Below are 19341 nucleotides of genomic sequence, written 5' to 3'. Positions count from 1 at the left end.
AAAGGTTAGAGGTAACTAGCTACCGAAAAAGTGGATTTGTAGCTTTGGGTGGAGTTGCCCTTTAAATGCTCACGTGACATAACATAAAAATATGAGCTGAAATAAGTCATAATTTTATTGCTGAAACTACAACTCCCAGCATGCCCTGACAGCTGTTGTCGTTGGCTCCTCGGACGGCATGACTTTTTTATTGCTCCAGCCCTGCGGTTTCTTATTTAATAGCCGCCTGTTTATTTTCTATAAGATGGTGACACAGCGGCATGGCTGGGGACCGCCTGACTGTACCGCGTAGCACAGAGGATGAATCCCGCCTCCTAGCTGTAACAATTTACTTCCCTTATTTACTTCAGCATGAAGGCGAAAAACTTTAGTCGCCTCTCGACATGAAGCACAACGCTGCCCCCAGCTGGACACTAGTGGAATAAAACATACATAAACTTCTAAAGCTCCAGCAAGTCTCCACAATTTTCTGGTTTTCGTGACCTGGGTTACAATTCAAATTTTTTTTTTTCACAGTTTGATGTTTTTGTTTTTATGGATTTCCGGTTATAGATTTATAAAATACACTGAATTCCTCCCATTTAGAATAAATTCAGCATATAGTACCATATAAATATCAAATAATACCTACAGGCACATGGATTGCTGTCTAACATTATACAGTAAGGGTGCGTTCACATCTACAGGATCCGCAGCAGATTTGATGCTGTGTTCAGTTAATTAAATGAAATCTGCTGCGGATCTGCTGCAGATCCGCTGCGGATCTGCAGCAGAAAATCAGCTGCGGATCCGGTAAGTGTGAACGTACCCTAAGGATCTGACATCACCGGGGGTCTGCGCGGTGGGACCCCCAGGGATCAGACACTTTGCTAGTGTTATTGGTAACCTAGGCCGTCTAATATCTGCAGGCTGCATTGTAGGACACATAGTTTAGCGTAATTCCTGCGCACTCATCTGTCTCCTCTCATGGCCCCGGGCAGACGTTGCAGGCCGCGCTCCCCACATATTATGAAGAATGCAGATTACAGGCATGATACCTTGTAGTGGCCGATGTGGGGATCAGATGAGAGATCCTCAGGCTGCAACCATAGAGACAACCTGATACGGTGACACATCCAGGGAATTGCATTACAGGCGATTGTCTCATATATGGTTTAGTGCAGGGATGGGGAACCTTCGGTCCTCCAGCTGTTGCAAAACTACAATTCCCATCATGCCTGGACAGCCAAATGGCTGTCCTGGCATGATGGGAATTGTAGTTTTGCAACAGCTGAAGGGCCGAAGGTTCCCCATCCCTGGTTTAGTGTATTCAGGGCTGGAAAAAGCATCTTACCATAATGGCAGCCATACTGGTAGTCACCCAGCTTTCCCAGGCCCTGATTCTGCAGTCCCCCATCTGTGTACTTCGAGTTCGACCCTCAAAACTTTTAGAAAGATGAGTAATGATCCTTGTTGGAGCCATAAAGATGACCAAATTGGTAGCCACCCAACTTTCCCTATGCCCTGAATGGTAAATCTAGCCTTGTGCCCGGTTTAGCAGTGATACACTCATCACTCCCACATTTCAGAACTTAAAAAGGACAGTTCACCAAAAAGTTTTTCTTTTTGGTGCCAGAAAGTGCCAGATTTGTAGTTTACTTCCATTTAAAAATCTCAAGTCTTCCAGTACTTATCAGCTGCTGTATGTCCTGCAAGAAGTGGCATTATTCTCTAGTTTGGAGAGCATAGGAGATTTTCTATGGGATTTGCTGCTGCTCTGGAAAGTTCCTGACACCGACAGAGGTGGCAGCAGAGAGCACTGTGTCAGAGTGGAGAATACGCCACTTTCTGCAGAACATACAGCAGCTGATAAGTACTGGAAGAATTGAGGGTTTTTTTTTAATAGAAGTAAACAATAAAATCTCTGGCACCTGCTGGGACCAGTTGATCTGAAAGTAAATTTTTTGGGTGAACAACCCCTTTAAGACCCCTGTGGGGGCAGTGATGGCAGCCATACTGGTTGTCACCCAGATAGAGCTAAGAATAGAATCAGTATCGATCACAATGAAGGAGCTGACGGCAGAGGTTCACACGCTACGCTTCCTGCGGCAGTCGTCTCCTCGCTCCACTGCTTTGTCTATGTATAAGTTTAGACAAGACGGATTATCCAATCATGCGCCATTGTTCTCCCTGAGTCACTGACATCAAAGTGACGGGAGGGCCGGAGTGCGCTCACAATAACGCCTGTCCCACCGCGTCTACCCAACAAAGCATCCAGCCACTTACCTCACTGCACAAAGCTTACCGGAGTCACCTCCAACACGACGTCAGCGAATGGACGTTGCCACAACACAGGGACGCCATGCAGCCGTGCGTCAGACGTGCTCCACTGGGAGAGACGTCATACCGCCACCAATATAATGGGACAGCGACACCTTCTTATAAACCTACGAGCGGCGTTACTGTATTTTATAAATATACCAACATATGTGAACTGCACCATATACCCCCAATGAGCGGGCATAGCGGTGCACACCAATCTTACATCGCATTCTCATAGTCCGGCACGCTGGAATCCGTCATAGTAAGAATGAAAGAGCCGCAATGGTGGATTAGTAGTTGGCCTCCTTGACTGCGGGGGTGGCACGCTTCTCACCTGCGGGGGTGGCACATTTCTCACCTGCGGGGTGGCACGCTCCTCACCTGCAGGGGTGACACGTTCCTCGCCTGCGGGGGTGGCACGCTCCTCACCTGCGGGGGTGGCACGCTCCTCACCTGCGGGGGTGGCACGCTCCTCACCTGCAGGGGTGGCACGCTCCTCACCTGCGGGGGTGGCACGCTCCTCACCTGCGGGGTTGACACATTCCTTAACCAAAGAAAAACCCTAAGTAAACGCAAATCACATGCCAAAATTAGTTTAACAAAATATCAATCCTTTATTAATGTATAAATCCCAAACCTATCCCATAAAAACAACATATACACATAAGACACTTAAAAGACACGGTGCAGGGGACCATAAAAATCTATAGCATATTGCAATACACCAGCAAAAAAAGGGGAGAGCAGAACTAAGATAGTTTACATAAATAATGGGATTTCAGATGCCTTGAATCAAGTATTAAAAGTGCTATGTGCAACCAATATACATCCAACCAGGTACTGAGTATAGCAAAAGGAACACATTTGTACATCACATGGCTAACATTGCCATCCCTGGAATAGTAAGACCTCAGACCAGTGCCAAACAAATTGAATCCCAATCCCCTTATGATGCGGCCCCTGCACCTCACCCTCCAACGCGTTTCGTTGACCTTTCTCAAGGAGTGGTCTTTTAAGTGTCTTATGTGTATATGTTGTTTTTATGGGATAGGTTTGGGATTTATACATTAATAAAGGATTGATATTTTGTTAAACTAATTTTGGCATGTGATTTGCGTTTACTTAGGGTTTTTCTTTGGTTTTGGATATATAGAGTGAACCCTATTTGCTAATTATTGGTCAGAGACCCTAATATAGGTTTTTTTGACACATTCCTTGCCTGTGGGGGTGGCACATTCCTCACCTGCAGAGCTGGCACGCTCCTCACCTGCGGGGCTGGCACGCTCCTCACCTGCGGGGCTGGCACGCTCCTCACCTGCGGGGCTGGCACGCTCCTCATCTGCGGGGGTGGCACGTTCCTCACCTGCGGGGGTGGCGCGTTCCTCACCTGCGGGGGTGGCACGTACCTCATCTGCAGAGCTGGCCCGTTCCTCACCTGCGGGGGTGGCACTCTCCTCGCCTGCGGGGGTGGCACGCTCCTCACCTGCGGGGGTGGCAGGCGCCTCACCTGCAGGGGTGACACATTCCCGCCTGTGGGGGTGGCACACTCCTCACCTAAGGGGGTGGCCCGTTCCTCACCTGCGGGGCTGGCAGGTTCCTCACATGCGGGGCTGGCACGTTTCTCACCTGCAGGGGTGGCACATTCCTCACCTGCAGAGCTGGCCCGTTCCTCACCTGCAGAGCTGGCACGCTCCTCACCTGTGGGGGTGGCCCGTTCCTCACCTGCGGGGCTGGCAGGTTCCTCACATGCGGGGGTGGCACGCTCCTCACCTGCGGGGGTGGCACGCTCCTCACCTGCGGGGGTGGCACGTTCCTCACCTGCGGGGCTGGCACGTTTCTCACCAGTGGGGGTGGCACATTCCTCACCTGCAGAGCTGGCCCGTTCCTCACCTGCGGGGCTGGCACGCGCCTCACCTGCGGGGCTGGCAGGTTCCTCACATGCGGGGGTGGCACGTTTCTCACCTGCGGGGGTGGCACATTCCTCACCTGCAGAGCTGGCCTGTTCCTCACCTGCGGGGGTGGCGCGTTCCTCGCCTGCGGGGGTGGCACTCTCCTCACCTGAGGGGGTGGCACGTACCTCATCTGCAGGGGTGGCACTTCCTCACCTGCGGGGGTGGCGCGGTCGGTACAGTGCAGCGCTGATGTCAGGGCGGCCTTGCCTTGATATCAGGAATAGGGTAGTCAGTACTTCTGATAATCCGGCACCATAGTGGTCTGGATCATGCCAGATTACTGGATTTCACCTGTAAATTAAAGATGGTGTTTAGACTGTACAAAAGTGCAGAGTCATTCCTGCACTGCCCAGGGAGTGCCATGTGATTGGCATACCGCCCTAATGACCACAGATGACCCCCGTCCCTATGTGCCCACGCTGCTGCAGGGGCCGTACAGTGATGCACTGGTTAAATATTTAACCCCAGATCCTGTTTATTTTCATTATTTACAGTCGTCTGGAAGTGACAATTAACTTCTGTGGATCCAGAGCGAGGCGGTGTGAGCTGCTAATGTATTCACCCCCGCGTGTAAACAACCCGCCGGACCCTATTAATAGAGAGTAATCCCATAGATTACTGACTGCAGTCACCAGTGGGAAAGCTGGGTGACATCCAGTGCGGCTTCTGCTACCAGTAGCGGAATATAATAGGTTCTCTGAGGATGAGACCCACTAAGGAGGAGACCCACTAAGGAGGAGACCCACTAAGGAGGAGACCCACTAAGGATGAGACCCACTAAGGAGGAGACCCACTAAGAATGAGACCCACTAAGGAGGAGACCCACTAAGGATGAGACCCACTAAGGATGAGACCAACTAAGGAGGAGACCCACTAAGAAGGAGACCCACTAAGGAGGAGACCCACTAAGAAGGAGACCCACTAAGGAGGAGACCCACTAAGGATGAGACCCACTAAGGAGGAGACCCACTAAGGAGGAGACCCACTAAGGAGGAGACCCACTAAGAAGGAGACCCACTAAGGAGGAGACCCACTAAGGATGAGACCCACTAAGGAGGAGACCCACTAAGGAGGAGACCCACTAAGAAGGAGACCCACTAAGGAGGAGACCCACTAAGGATGAGACCCACTAAGGAGGAGACCCACTAAGGAGGAGACCCACTAAGGAGGAGACCCACTAAGGAAGAGACCCACTAAGGAAGAGACCCACTAAGGAGGAGACCCACTAAGAATGAGACCCACTAAGGAGGAGACCCACTAAGGAGGAGACCCACTAAGGAGGAAACCCACTAAGGAGGAGACCCACTAAGGATGAGACCCAGATTCCCTGCACCCCCATAAGGCAGATAATATATATATATAATAACGTGAGAGCGGTGATGTACTATAGCAGAATACATATAAATCCACCATTCAGGGGTCTGGAAAAGCTGGGTGACCTATTCTATAGCAGCCAGGCTTTCTGTGAGCGGGCATGCTGGGACATGCAGTGGTGCAGGCCGCTATCCCAGTGGTGCAGTCTGTAGACATGACTGATGTTATATAAGGAGGTGGTTATTGATGTGGTTTATGGAGTGATATAATGTGGCACAGACCGCGCCCGCTGCCCTACATCCACACTGGCACCTGCCATAGTATAAGCATGAGCTGGCACCACAGACACACTGCACATTATACCTGTGTATACCCTGCCAAAGATAACACAGCACCTGTGTATACTGCACCCTGTGTATACTGCACCTGTGTATACTGCACCTGTGTATACTGCACCCTGTGTATACTGCACCTGTGTATACTGCACCTGTGTACAGTACCTGTGTATACTGCACCTGTGTATACTGCACCCTGTGTATACTGCACCCTGTGTATACTGCACCCTGTGTATACTGCACCTGTGTATACTGCACCTGTGTATACTGCACCCTGTGTATACTGCACCCTGTGTATACTGCACCTGTGTATACTGCACCTGTGTATACTGCACCCTGTGTATACTGCACCTGTGTATACTGCACCTGTGTAAAGCACCTGTGTATACTGCACCCTGTGTACAGCACCTGTGTATACTGCACCTGTGTATACTGCACCCTGTGTATACTGCACCTGTGTATACTGCACCCTGTGTATACTGCACCTGTGTATACTGCACCTGTGTACAGCACCTGTGTATACTGCACCCTGTGTATACTGCACCTGTGTATACTGCACCTGTGTATACTGCACCTGTGTACAGCGCCCTGTGTATACTGCACCCTGTGTACAGCACCTGTGTATACTGCACCCTGTGTGTACAGCACCTGTGTATACTGCACCCTGTGTATACTGCACCCTGTGTATACTGCACCCTGTGTACAGCACCTGTGTATACTGCACCTGTGTATACTGCACCTGTGTATACTGCACCTGTGTATACTGCACCTGTGTATACTGCACCCTGTGTACAGCACCTGTGTATACTGCACCCTGTGTGTACAGCACCTGTGTATACTGCACCCTGTGTATACTGCACCTGTGTATACTGCACCCTGTGTACAGCACCTGTGTATACTGCACCTGTATATACAGCACCTGTGTATACTGCACCCTGTGTATACTGCACCCTGTGTACAGCACCTGTGTATACTGCACCCTGTATATACAGCACCTGTGTATACTGCACCCTGTGCATACTGCACCCTGTGTACAGCACCTGTGTATACTGCACCCTGTGTACAGCACCTGTGTATACTGCACCCTGTGTGTACAGCACCTGTGTATACTGCACCTGTGTATACTGCACCCTGTGTACAGCACCTGTGTATACTGCACCCTGTGTATACTGCACCTGTGTTGACTGCACCTGTGTATACTGCACCTGTGTACAGCGCCCTGTGTATACTGCACCCTGTGTACAGCACCTGTGTATACTGCACCCTGTATATACAGCACCTGTGTATACTGCACCCTGTGTATACTGCACCCTGTGTATACTGCACCCTGTGTGTACAGCACCTGTGTATACTGCACCCTGTGTACAGCACCTGTGTATACTGCACCCTGTGTACAGCACCTGTGTATACTGCACCCTGTGTATACTGCACCTGTGTTGACTGCACCTGTGTTGACTGCACCCTGTGTATACTGCACCCTGTGTATACTGCACCCTGTGTATACTGCACCCTGTGTATACTGCACCTGTGTATATTATCTCTATATACTGTACAGCCATCTCCCTGTATACACCTTCCCCTCTCTGTATACACTGTACATACAGCAGCCTCTCTCTGTATACACTGTATATACACCCTCTCCTGCCTGTATACACCGTCTCCTCTCTGTATACTCTGTACATACACCATCTCCTCTCTGTATACACACCGTCTCCTCTCTGTATACACTGTATATACACCGTCTCCTCTCTGTATACACTGTAGTCTCTCTGTATACACCGTCTCCTCTCTGTATACACTGTATATACACCGTCTCCTCTCTGTATACACTGTATATACACCGTCTCCTCTCTGTATACACTGTAGATATACCCTCTCCTCTCTGTATACACTGTAAATACACTGTCTCCTCTATGTATACACTGTATATACACCGTCTCCTCTATGTATACACTGTATATACACCATCTCCTCTCTGTATACACTGTATATACACCATCTCCTCTCTGTATACACTGTATATACACCATCTCCTCTATGTATACACTGTATATACACCATCTCCTCTCTGTATACACTGTATATACACCATCTCCTCTATGTATACACTGTATATACACCGTCTCCTCTCTGTATACACACTGTCTTCTCTCTGTATACACAGTCTCCTCTCTGTATACACAGTCTCCTCTCTGTATACACCGTCTCCTCTCTGTATACACTGTCTCCTCTCTGTATACACTGTCTCCTCTCTGTATACACCGTCTCCTCTCTGTATACACTGTAGTCTCTCTGTATACACCCTCTCCTCTTTGTATACACTGTATATACACCGTCTCCTCTCTGTATACACTGTATATACACCCTCTCCTCTCTGTATACACTGTATATACACCGTCTCCTCTCTGTATACACTGTCTCCTCTCTGTATACACAGTCTCCTCTCTGTATACACCGTCTCCTCTCTGTATACACTGTCTCCTCTCTGTATACACTGTCTCCTCTCTGTATACACTGTAGTCTCTCTGTATACACCCTCTCCTCTTTGTATACACTGTATATACACCGTCTCCTCTCTGTATACACTGTATATACACCCTCTCCTCTCTGTATACACTGTATATACACCGTCTCCTCTCTGTATACACTGTATATACACCGTCTCCTCTCTGTATACACTGTATATACACCGTCTCCTCTCTGTATACACTGTATATACACCGTCTCCTCTCTGTATACACTGTATATACACCATCTCCTCTCTGTATACACTGTAGTCTCTCCGTATACGCCATCTCCTCTCTGTATACACTGTAGTCTCTCCGTATACGCCATCTCCTCTCTGTATACACTGTATATACACTGTCTCCTCTCTGTATACACTGTCTCCTCTCTGTATACACAGTCTCCTCTCTGTATACACTGTATATACACCGTCTCCTCTCTGTATACACTGTAGTCTCTCTGTATACACCATCTCCTCTCTGTATACACTGTATATACACCGTCTCCTCTCTGTATACACTGTCTCCTCTCTGTATACACTATCTCCTCTCTGTATACACTGTATATACACCGTCTCCTCTCTGTATACACTGTAGTCTCTCTGTATACACCGTCTCCTCTCTGTATACACTGTATATACACTGTCTTCTCTCTGTATACACCATCTCCTCTCTGTATACACTGTCTCCTCTCTGTATACACTGTATATACACTGTCTTCTCTCTGTATACACCATCTCCTCTCTGTATACACTGTCTCCTCTCTGTATACACAGTCTCCTCTCTGTATACACTGTATATACACTGTCTCCTCTCTGTATACACTGTAGTCTCTCTGAATACACCATCTCCTCTCTGTATACACTGTATATACACCGTCTCCTCTCTGTATACACTGTATATACACCGTCTCCTCTCTGTATACACTGTATATACACTGTCTCCTCTCTGTATACACTGTAGTCTCTCTGAATACACCATCTCCTCTCTGTATACACTGTATATACACTGTCTTCTCTCTGTATACACCGTCTCCTCTCTGTATACACCGTATCCTCTCTGTATACACTGTCTCCTCTCTGTATACACTGTATATACACCATCTCCTCTCTGTATACACCGTCTCCTCTCTGTATACACCATCTCCTCTCTGTATACACTGTATATACACCATCTCCTCTCTGTATACACTGTATATACAGGCGCCTCTCTCTTCTCCTCACAGTTTTCCCACCGCTCTCCTCAGCCGAGATTCTTCCCCAGTTCTGCCCCTGGCTGTCCCCGCCCCTCTCCCCTGTCCTCCTCTGATTGGAGGAGGCCACCAGGGGTGTGGCCATGCCTTGTATATAAGCCTCTGCTCTGCGTGTTCTCCTCATTCTCAGCTCGCACTGAGTCTACACTACGAGCAGTAACGCAGCAATGTGCCTGGAGTCTAGAATGCTGCGGAGGAGAGTGAACCCCCTGCCCGTCCTCTGCCTGCAGGACAGCGGCTCTGACACTGACAGTGAGCTGCCCCAGCTGCTCCCCCACCGCCTGCCGCCCAGAAACAGCCACCCGGAGATCTTCACCTTCGATGTGGAGTCTGTGACCCCGGTGAAGCCCCAGCACAGGAGGAGACCCTCCGGGGCCAAGGGGAGGCGACCCCGCAGAGTGCTCTACCCAGCCAAGGTGCGGAGATACCTGCCGCCCCCGGAGACTGACCGGCCCCTGCGCTGGTTCTACCTGCTCTGCCTATTGGTCTTTGTTCAGATCTGCTGTGAGGAAGCGGTACCGGAGGAGGCGACACTGCCCTCCCAGGGGGTCCTGCCTGCCCCCCAGCCCTGTGCCCTGCTGCCCTCCACCCCGGAGCCCGCTGTGCCCTTCACCAACCACAGCCACCAGCTGCTGCACGATGTCACCCTGAGCTGGGTGTACCACCAACGCTGAGGACCCCGATCATCCGGGACCACCATCCCGATCATCCGGGACCACCATCCCGATCATCCGGGACCACCATCCCGATCATCCGGGACCACCATCCCGATCATCCGGGACCACCATCCCGATCATCCGGGGCAATGCACTACAGGCAGCCTGGAGCTGCTCCACCTGGGCACCCCTGCAAGAGAGGCCAGGACAACCCTACAGCTAATGGGGACTGAATGCACACAGGGGCCCCCGGGGGCCACCCTGCAGAGGAGACAAGGACTATGCACTGCAGAGACTGATCACGTGATCATGGACTGACACTTGAATTGTTTGCACTGAGCAGCTGATGACATATTTATGTATCTAATACTATTTATATTATTATTATTTATGTTTGTATTTAATATTATTTGTGTCAATAAATGAAGATTGAACCGATTTCCTTTGTCCAGAGTCCTTTCTATAGATGTAATGTGTATAATGTCTATACCCCATAGACACGATGCCAGGGGTGGACTGTGGTATAGGGGCCATGCTGGGCATCGCTGCCCCTGCAGACCTCAGGCAATGCTGGGAGTTGTAGTGGAGAACAAAGTGTCGATTTCTGGGCAACAACTTCTGCAATGTGGTCAGGAAGCGGCCGACACCAAACTGTACATGAGGGAAACGGAAGAGCCTGACGTGATGGAGATTGGGAAATCACAGGGCAGAGAATTATACCGTAATAAAGAGTACATTCACTGGGAATAAACCAAGTTATTGCGTCTTGTGCGTCCAATGAAGGTGCTGGGGTAAATACTAAGAAAGTCACAAAATACATAAGATGGAAATATCTATACCCAGTATGCCATGTACATCTATACCCAGTATGCCATGCACATCTATACATGGTATACCATTTATATCTATACACAGTATGTAATATATCTGTAGCCGGTATGCCATGTACATCTATACATGGTATGTCTTGCATATCTATACACAGTATGTTATAACATTTCATATCTGTGCAGATAAAATAAGTTTGGGAGGGCAAAATGGAGCGGATTATGTATCTCTCATCTAATCCCATCTGAAGATCCCAAGAATGGGGAGAAGGTTGTCCCTGCACTGCATGTGTGAGGCCGCGCTCCATGCATTCTTTATTGTTTTTTTAACATTACCAGGAGACAATGGATCCCCTCATAACCTAGAATTATTATTATTATTAATATTTATTTATAGAGCACCCTTAATTCCTGAGCGCTATACAATAGATAGGGGGTAACAACCAGGAACAATACAAGAGCAAAAACACATTACATGAAGGCAACTGGCAGACTGGTACATGGTGGAAGAGGAGGGAAGCCGCAAGGGCTCACAGTCCCTCATAAATCATCTATTATCATCTACTTCATGTCTAGTTGTATCTATCTATCTATCTCTCTATCTATCTATTATCTATCTATCTCCTATCTATCTATCTCCTATCTATCTATCTATCTATCTATCTATCTATCTCCTATCTATCTATCTATCTCCTATCTATCTATCTATCTATCTATCTATCTCTCTATCTATCTATCTATCTATCTATCTATCTATTATCTATCTATCTCCTATCTATCTCCTATCTATCTATCTCCTATCTATCTATCTATCTATCTCCTATCTATCTATCTCCTATCTATCTATCTATCTATCTATCTATCTATCTATCTATCTATCTCCCATCTATCTCCTATCTATCTATCTATCTATCTATCTATCTATCTATCTATCTATCTATCTATCTCCTATCTATCTATCTATCTATCTATCTCCTATCTATCTATCTATCTCCTATCTATCTATCTATCTCCTATCTATCTATCTATCTATCTATCTATCTATCTCCTATCTATCTATCTATCTATCTATCTATCTATCTATCTATCTATCTCCTATCTATCTATCTATCTATCTATCTATCTATCTATCTCCTATCTATCTATCTATCTCCTATCTATCTATCTATCTATCTATCTATCTATCTCCTATCTATCTATCTATCTATCTATCTATCTATCTATCTATCTATCTATCTATCTATCTATCTCCTATCTATCTATCTATCTATATATCTCCTATCTATCTCCTATCTATCTATCTATCTATCTAGAAAAAGGAGAAAGCCGCACTTCCGAATCTAAGTAGCGGGTGCTATACGGAGTAAGTCCCTTGGCACGGGATCCCAACAAATACAAAAGAAAATCCGTAGCACACCAGCGTCAGGTGAAAAAGAAGTGGTATTTATTGCTTGTAGCAAGAAACACAAAAAGGGATGCAACGTTTCTGTCTACTCCAAGACCATTAAAAAGCATGCTCGATAATGGTCTTGAAGTAGACAGAAACGTTGCATCCCTTTTTGTGTTTCTTGCTACAAGCAATAAATACCACTTCTTTTTCACCTGACGCTGGTGTGCTACGGATTTTCTTTTCTATCTATCTATCTATCTATCTATCTATCTATCTCCTATTATCTATCTCTTATCTATCTATCTATCTATCTATCTATCTATCTCCTATCTATCTCCTATCTCTCTCCTATCTATCTATCTCCTATCTATCTATCTATCTATCTATCTATCTATCTATCTATCTATCTATCTATCTATCTATCTATCTATCTATCTCCTATTATCTATCTCCTATCTATCTATCTATCTATCTATCTATCTATCTATCTATCTCCTATCTATCTATCTATCTCCTATCTATCTATCTATCTATCTATCTCCTATCTATCTCCTATCTATCTCCTATCTATCTATCTCCCATCTATCTCCTATCTATCTATCTATCTATCTATCTATCTATCTCCTATCTATCTATCTATCTATCTATCTCCTATCTATCTATCTATCTATCTATCTATCTATCTATCTATCTATCTATCTCCTATCTATCTATCTATCTCCTATCTATCTATCTATCTATCTATCTATCTATCTCCTATCTATCTATCTATCTATCTATCTATCTATCTATCTATCTATCTATCTATCTATCTCCTATCTATCTATCTATCTATCTATCTATCTATCTATCTATCACATATGCTGTAGGTCAGTGATTTTCAACCTTTTTTGAGCCGCAGCACACTTTTTATACTTAAAAAATCCCGGGGCACACCACCAACCAAAATGGCAGAAAATGACACTAAAACAGTACATATTATACATATAGCTAATAATATAGATTCTAAATGTATTTATACTAACTCAGTGTGAAACCTGGGCCTGTTTTCTTCTCCCCCCCCTGTGCTTCTCCCCTGTGCTTCTCTCCACCATGCTTCTCTCCTGTGCTTCTCTCCCCCGTGCTTCTCTCCCCCGCTTCTCTCCTGTGATTCTCTCCCCCGTGCTTCTCTCCTGTGCTTCTCTCCACCATACTTCTCCCCCTGCTTCTCTCCTGTGCTTCTCTCCACCAAACTTCTCTCCCCCCTGCTTCTCCCCCATCCCCAGGTTTCTCTCCCCCATTGTTTTCTCCGGTTTCACAGGGGCACCATAGTTTGGGGAACTTTCCCTGCGGCACACCCGACCATGTGTCGCGGCACACTACTGTGCCACGGCACACTGGTTGAAAATCACTGCTGTAGGTGATGTAGATGATGGGTTCTTCTCCCTGTACTGCAGTCCCTCTATAACCCCATACATATTATATCATCCTCTTATATAACGTCTGTAATTTAAGCTGCGGTTCTCCGGGCTTCGTTCCTTGGATATCTTTGCTTCCAGTTGTTCAGAGATAAGAGGGGACACAATGTGCCCAGATAAGAAGGCGCTGCCCCACAATCACATGGAGAGTGATGGCCCACAGCTGCTGGGTATCTGTATACTGGCCTCCTGTAGACAGTCCCCGGCTATAGGACATGAAGACCCCTCAAGGTTATGGAGAACAACAGGACTCAGGAGCCATTGATTTCACAAAGCCGGGTGTAATGCTTCATCCTTCCTGTGGAGGCGCTGCAGGGATCAGCATTCACTCTATGGCTCTCAGCGATCATCTATTTTCTATCTTATTGTCACAAGTGTTTCCCTACATGGAATCCTATTGTTCTTCTTGGTGTTGCCATGTACATTCTTATTCGGCTATATAACCGAGGGTGGAGCAGACAGGTAACTCCTCTATATGAGAGTTTCTTGGTAAAAGAATGTCAAGGAACAGAGCGGTGATGAGACAGGCGGGGCCCGGGGCCAGGGCAGGTACCAGCTGGTGATAATATCATTACACAGCCAGCCGTGACATAAGAGCCGTGTACAGGCCTCCCCGTACAGTCACAGGGGGACCCCAATATTCTGGGGAAGAAACTGGTGTCAGAAAGTTATATAGATTTGTAATTTACTTCTATTTAAAAATTCTCCAGTCTTCCAATACTTATGAGTTGCTGTACAGAGGTGGCAGCAGAGAGCACTGTGTTAGACTGGAAAGAAGACTCCACTTCCTGCAGGACATACAGCAGCTGATAAGCACCTGGTCAGCATTTTCTAGTTTTGTCCCTGGTAGTCACTCTTCATACGAGTGGGGCATACACGTTTCACCAATGGGACCTCCAACTCACAGGAATTTGGGGCCCACTAATGTCCATTCAGTGATTCCGTACAGACAAGTTAGTGGATTAGGTGTCTCCATAACCTCTGTATACTTCTGTATACTTCAGTGAATTGGACCTTACATATTATTATTATTATGCATATTATTACCACCTGCCCTACATGTGGCTGCTATTATGGGGTATATTGGGGCCCCTGGAAAAAAGTAACGTGTGTGTGTGTCTGTGTGCATGTGTGTCTGTCTGTATGCATGTGTGTGTCTGTGTGTGTCTGTCTGTGTGCATGTGTCTGTGTGTGTATGTGTGCATGTGTCTGTTTGTGTCTGTGTATGTGTGTGTCTGTGTGCATGTGTCTGTGTGTATGTCTGTGTGAATATGTGTATTTTTGTCTGTGTATGTTTGTGTCTGTGTGCATGTGTCTGTGTGTGAGTATGTATGTGTGCATATGTCTGTGTGCATGTGTCTGTGTGTATCTGTGTGTGTGTCTGTGCGCATGTGTGTGTGTGTGTGCATGTGTCTGTGTGTGTGCATGTCTCTGTGTGTGCATGTGTGTCTGTCTGTGTGCATGTGTCTGTGTGTCTGTCTGTGTGCATGTGTCTGTCTGTGTGCATGTCTCTGTGTGTGCATGTGCATGTGTCTGTGTGTGTGAGTGTGTGTGTGTGCATGCAGGGCCGGGACAAAGGGTAGGCCAGGGTAGGCCAGGGTAGGCGATGGCCTAGGGCGCCACCTAGTGGTAAATTTCCGGAGGCGCAATTTCAGTGTCTTTAAAAAAAAAATGTTAGCTACTGTACTCCTGGTGGCTGCCTCCGCACTCACATACCACCAGCGCTGCGCCCTCATGCCCTCCCACTCTCTCCCCCTCCCAGGCAGGGAGAAAATCCCCTCACCTGCAGCAGCATCATTTCTCCTAGCCGAGCCGACAGCACTCCTCCTCCTCCTCCCCCCTTCCCATGTCTAGTCCCGCAGTGGCAGGCATCTACGCTCCTCCTCCTCCTCACTCCTGCTTGGCTCCGGACCTTCTGACCAATGTCACATGATGTCTGGTGCCAATCAGGAGAGTAGAGGAGTGCTGCAAAGCTGCCTCATGATCAGGTAATGGGGGCTGCTGCTACACTGTGGGGGCTATACTATGTATGGGGGTGTATGGCTGCCACCACATAATGTATGTACACAGTGGGGGCTATACTAGGGGGTGTATGGATGCCACCACATAATGTATGTACACTGTGGGGGCTATACTAGGGGGTGTATGGCTGCCACCACATAATGTATGTACACTGTGGGGCCTATACTATGTATGGGGGTGTATGGCTGCCACCACATAATGTATGTACACTGTGGGGCCTATACTATGTATGGGGGTGTATGGCTGCCACCACATAATGTATGTACACAGTGGGGGCTATACTAGGGGGTGTATGGATGCCACCACATAATGTATGTACACTGTGGGGGCTATACTAGGGGGTGTATGGCTGCCACCACATAATGTATGTACACTGTGGGGGCTATACTATGTATGGGGGTGTATGGATGCCACCACATAATGTATGTACACTGTGGGGGCTATACTATGTATGGGGGTGTATGGCTGCCACCACATAATGTATGCACACTGTGGGGGCTATACTATGTATGGGAGTGTATGGATGCCACCACATAATGTATGTACCACATAATGTATGTACACAGTGGGGGCTATAGGGGTGTGTGGAGACTGTACATTATGGGGAGGGCAGCCAGGAGGCTATACACTGAGAGGGCTATTCTATCTGCTGCAGAGTGTCGCACCCCCTTCTATCTGCTGCAGAGCATCTCACCCCCTTCTTTCTGCTGCAGAGCGTCTCACCCCCTTCTTTCTGCTGCAGAGCGTCTCACCCCCTCTATCTGCTGCACAGCATTTCACTCCCTCTATCTGCTGCACAGCATCTCACCCCCTCTATGTGCTGTAGAGTGTCTCACTCCTCTATCTGCTACAGAGCATCTCACCCCCTCTATCTGCTGCAGAGCATCTCACCCCCTGTCTGCTAACCCTCTTCCACCCACTGCTCAGCATCTTATCCCCCTCTATCTTCTGCAGAACACCTCACTCCCCCTCACCTGCTGCAGAGCGTCTAAGTCCCTCTTCTACAGAATGTCTCACTCCATTTTTCTGCAGAGAATTTCACTCTCCTTTACCTTCGGTACAGCATCTCGCCCCTCTGTCTTCTGCAGGACATCCCTCCCTCCTCCACCTATAGAAAATCTCCCTAACTTTATGCAGAGTATCTTACCCTCCTCTACCTTCCGGGGGGGGGGGGGGGGGGGGGCTATACACTGTGTGGGCTATACACCATGTGATACTAAACGATGTGGATGCTATGTGGGTCTATACTATGTCGGGGCTATTCACTGTGTGGGGGCTATACACTAAGGGGTCTATACTATGTGAGGACAATGTTGGCACTATACACTAACTAATATGTGGGAGCACAGGAGTTGGCCTAACTCCTATATGGGGCATAATTACTGTAGGGGAGTATAGAAGAGTGGCCTAATAGTACATGGGGACAGCACAGAGGGGGCCTAATACTATATGGGGACACAGAGTTGCCTACTATTTTGGGGCACATATGGTGCCTAACTGCTCATATGGGGACACAGAGGGGTACTGTTATTGTGTGAAGCAATACACATGGGGAGTTTGTATAAAGCGAGGATGATGCTGAAGCAAGGAGCCTAAAATGTTTGTCTGGCAGATTCTGTGGAGACAGTTCATGGCGGTAGAACTCTTCATGATCTCAGCCAGATGAAAAAGACAAGCAAAGACTAACAACTTCAACTGGCAAAAACGTCACTTAGAGAGAAGTAAAGAACACGTCCCCTGTGAGTCACTGGATGTAACTGCACTATAATCACTTATTAGGCCTATAGATCTTGTATACAGCTGAATCCCTACCTCTATATGGTCACTGCTAGGGATTGGTGGATTTACAGACTTACAGTTCATGTGAACCTGAATGCCTGGTGTTTGAATCCTAGTGGCTAAAGAAGATGGATGCAGCCTATGCATCCATCTTCTCCAACCATCAGACTTCAAATAGCGAGTTTTTAGGTTTGTGTGAACCTCTAATTGTTTGCACTAGTTAAGTTGCTTGCACTAGTTACAGGGAAAAAACACTATTTATATTAATAACATTAATTTATGATTGCTCTATATCAAATGTGTTTAAAAGTGTGTATACATGTCTTTTTTATGCAGATATAGATATGCATGTCTGTGTGTGTGCGCACTGAGACTGATGTTGGTTCCTCGTTCTGCAGAGTCATCCTGAGGAATCACAGAATCTGTATAACTAAATATCCCATCCCACAACCTGCAATCCCCCCCCCCCCCTCCCCTGCAGCCAAGGCCGATCCCCCGGCAGGATACAAGGGCTTACTGCTCCAAAGTGGAAACATGTCTCCAGACCGCAGCAGATAGTCCGGCTTCCTGTTCTCTCTCCCACTTTCCATTTGCTAAAACCCTGGAGGTGACGGCCCACGTGTCCATGTGTCCTGCACGCTCATATGGTCATCATTAGAAGAAAATGAAAAAAATGAAAATTCCCCTAAATTATTCAAATTGTAAAAATTCGCAAAGAATAAAAGTTCCAATCAGGAGCCGTTGTAGTTGAGCAGAGTGATATATAGGTCTGCAGGGATAACTTATCATTTATTCAGGTAAATATATGCTCATTCTTGGCTAAGTAGTCATGTGGGCGGAGCTACCAGTGATTGGCAGCTACCAGTGTATGTGTGTGTACAGAGAGAACTGTCAGTCACTGAGCAGGACCGCCCATTTGACTACCAAATAATCAGAGAACTTTTCCCACTTTGCAGAATCCTTAAAAAGATTATCCAGGATCAGAAAAACACAGCTACTCTATGCAAGAACAGCACCCCCCCCTGCCCTCAGGTTGTGCGTGGTAATACAATTAGACTTCATTCACTTCAATGGAACCGAGCTGCAAAACTGCACTCGAACCGAAGACAGGAAGAAAGCGGCCATGTTCCTCTAAGCATGGACAACCCCTTTAAGGGATCCTTAGAGGTGAGCGACAGAAGGACATGCCCTTTCTTGATCCCAGTTGCTGTTGATCGGGTTCACTGCACTTGTTCTTCATGAACCATGAAGCTCAGGATGAACACTAGGTATCTTGTGTTTTCTATTGTGCATGTCCCTTTAAATGATTATAAGTGAGTCAGGACATGATGGAGATGTTTCTCAGCTGGGATACAACTCAAGAACTTGCAGGCCTGTAAGCCGAAGCGTCAGATTTCGTCAGCTGATGGTAAGAGGATCGCTGCCAAGGAGACTACCTGAAGCCAAAGTCATAGCGTGCGTCAGCGGATGAACGCCTTTATCCAGTGCGATTTGTAGATCGGTCGCTGACTATGACATTAGCGCATACATTGGAATGCGCTGTCAGTAGGTT

General features: G+C 47.2%; 2 protein-coding genes across 2 annotated transcripts; one reads left to right on the top strand and one right to left on the bottom strand.

The window, feature by feature from the left end:
• Positions 1–341: 341 nt before the first annotated feature.
• On the bottom strand, positions 342–9743 carry LOC138766366 (coiled-coil domain-containing protein 8 homolog). The gene is made up of 5 exons (XM_069943944.1): positions 9641–9743; positions 3880–4359; positions 3569–3808; positions 2636–2826; positions 342–413 (listed from the first exon to the last, which is right to left on the bottom strand). Exons 1-5 carry the CDS (start codon positions 9741–9743, stop codon positions 342–344), a joined length of 1086 nt encoding a protein of 361 aa, XP_069800045.1.
• A 52-nt stretch (positions 9744–9795) lies between these two features.
• Positions 9796–10752, top strand: IER3 (immediate early response 3). Its single transcript, XM_069986499.1, has one exon. The coding sequence runs from the start codon at positions 9826–9828 to the stop codon at positions 10330–10332; it is 507 nt and encodes a 168-aa protein (XP_069842600.1). The 5' UTR covers positions 9796–9825; the 3' UTR covers positions 10333–10752.
• Positions 10753–19341: the final 8589 nt, after the last annotated feature.

The sequence above is a fragment of the Dendropsophus ebraccatus genome, chromosome 10, assembly GCF_027789765.1.
Source record: "Dendropsophus ebraccatus isolate aDenEbr1 chromosome 10, aDenEbr1.pat, whole genome shotgun sequence".
Classification (NCBI taxonomy): domain Eukaryota; kingdom Metazoa; phylum Chordata; class Amphibia; order Anura; family Hylidae; genus Dendropsophus; species Dendropsophus ebraccatus.
The sequence above is the reverse complement of the archived record's forward strand: the minus strand, read 5'-3'. Positions and strand labels throughout refer to the sequence as shown.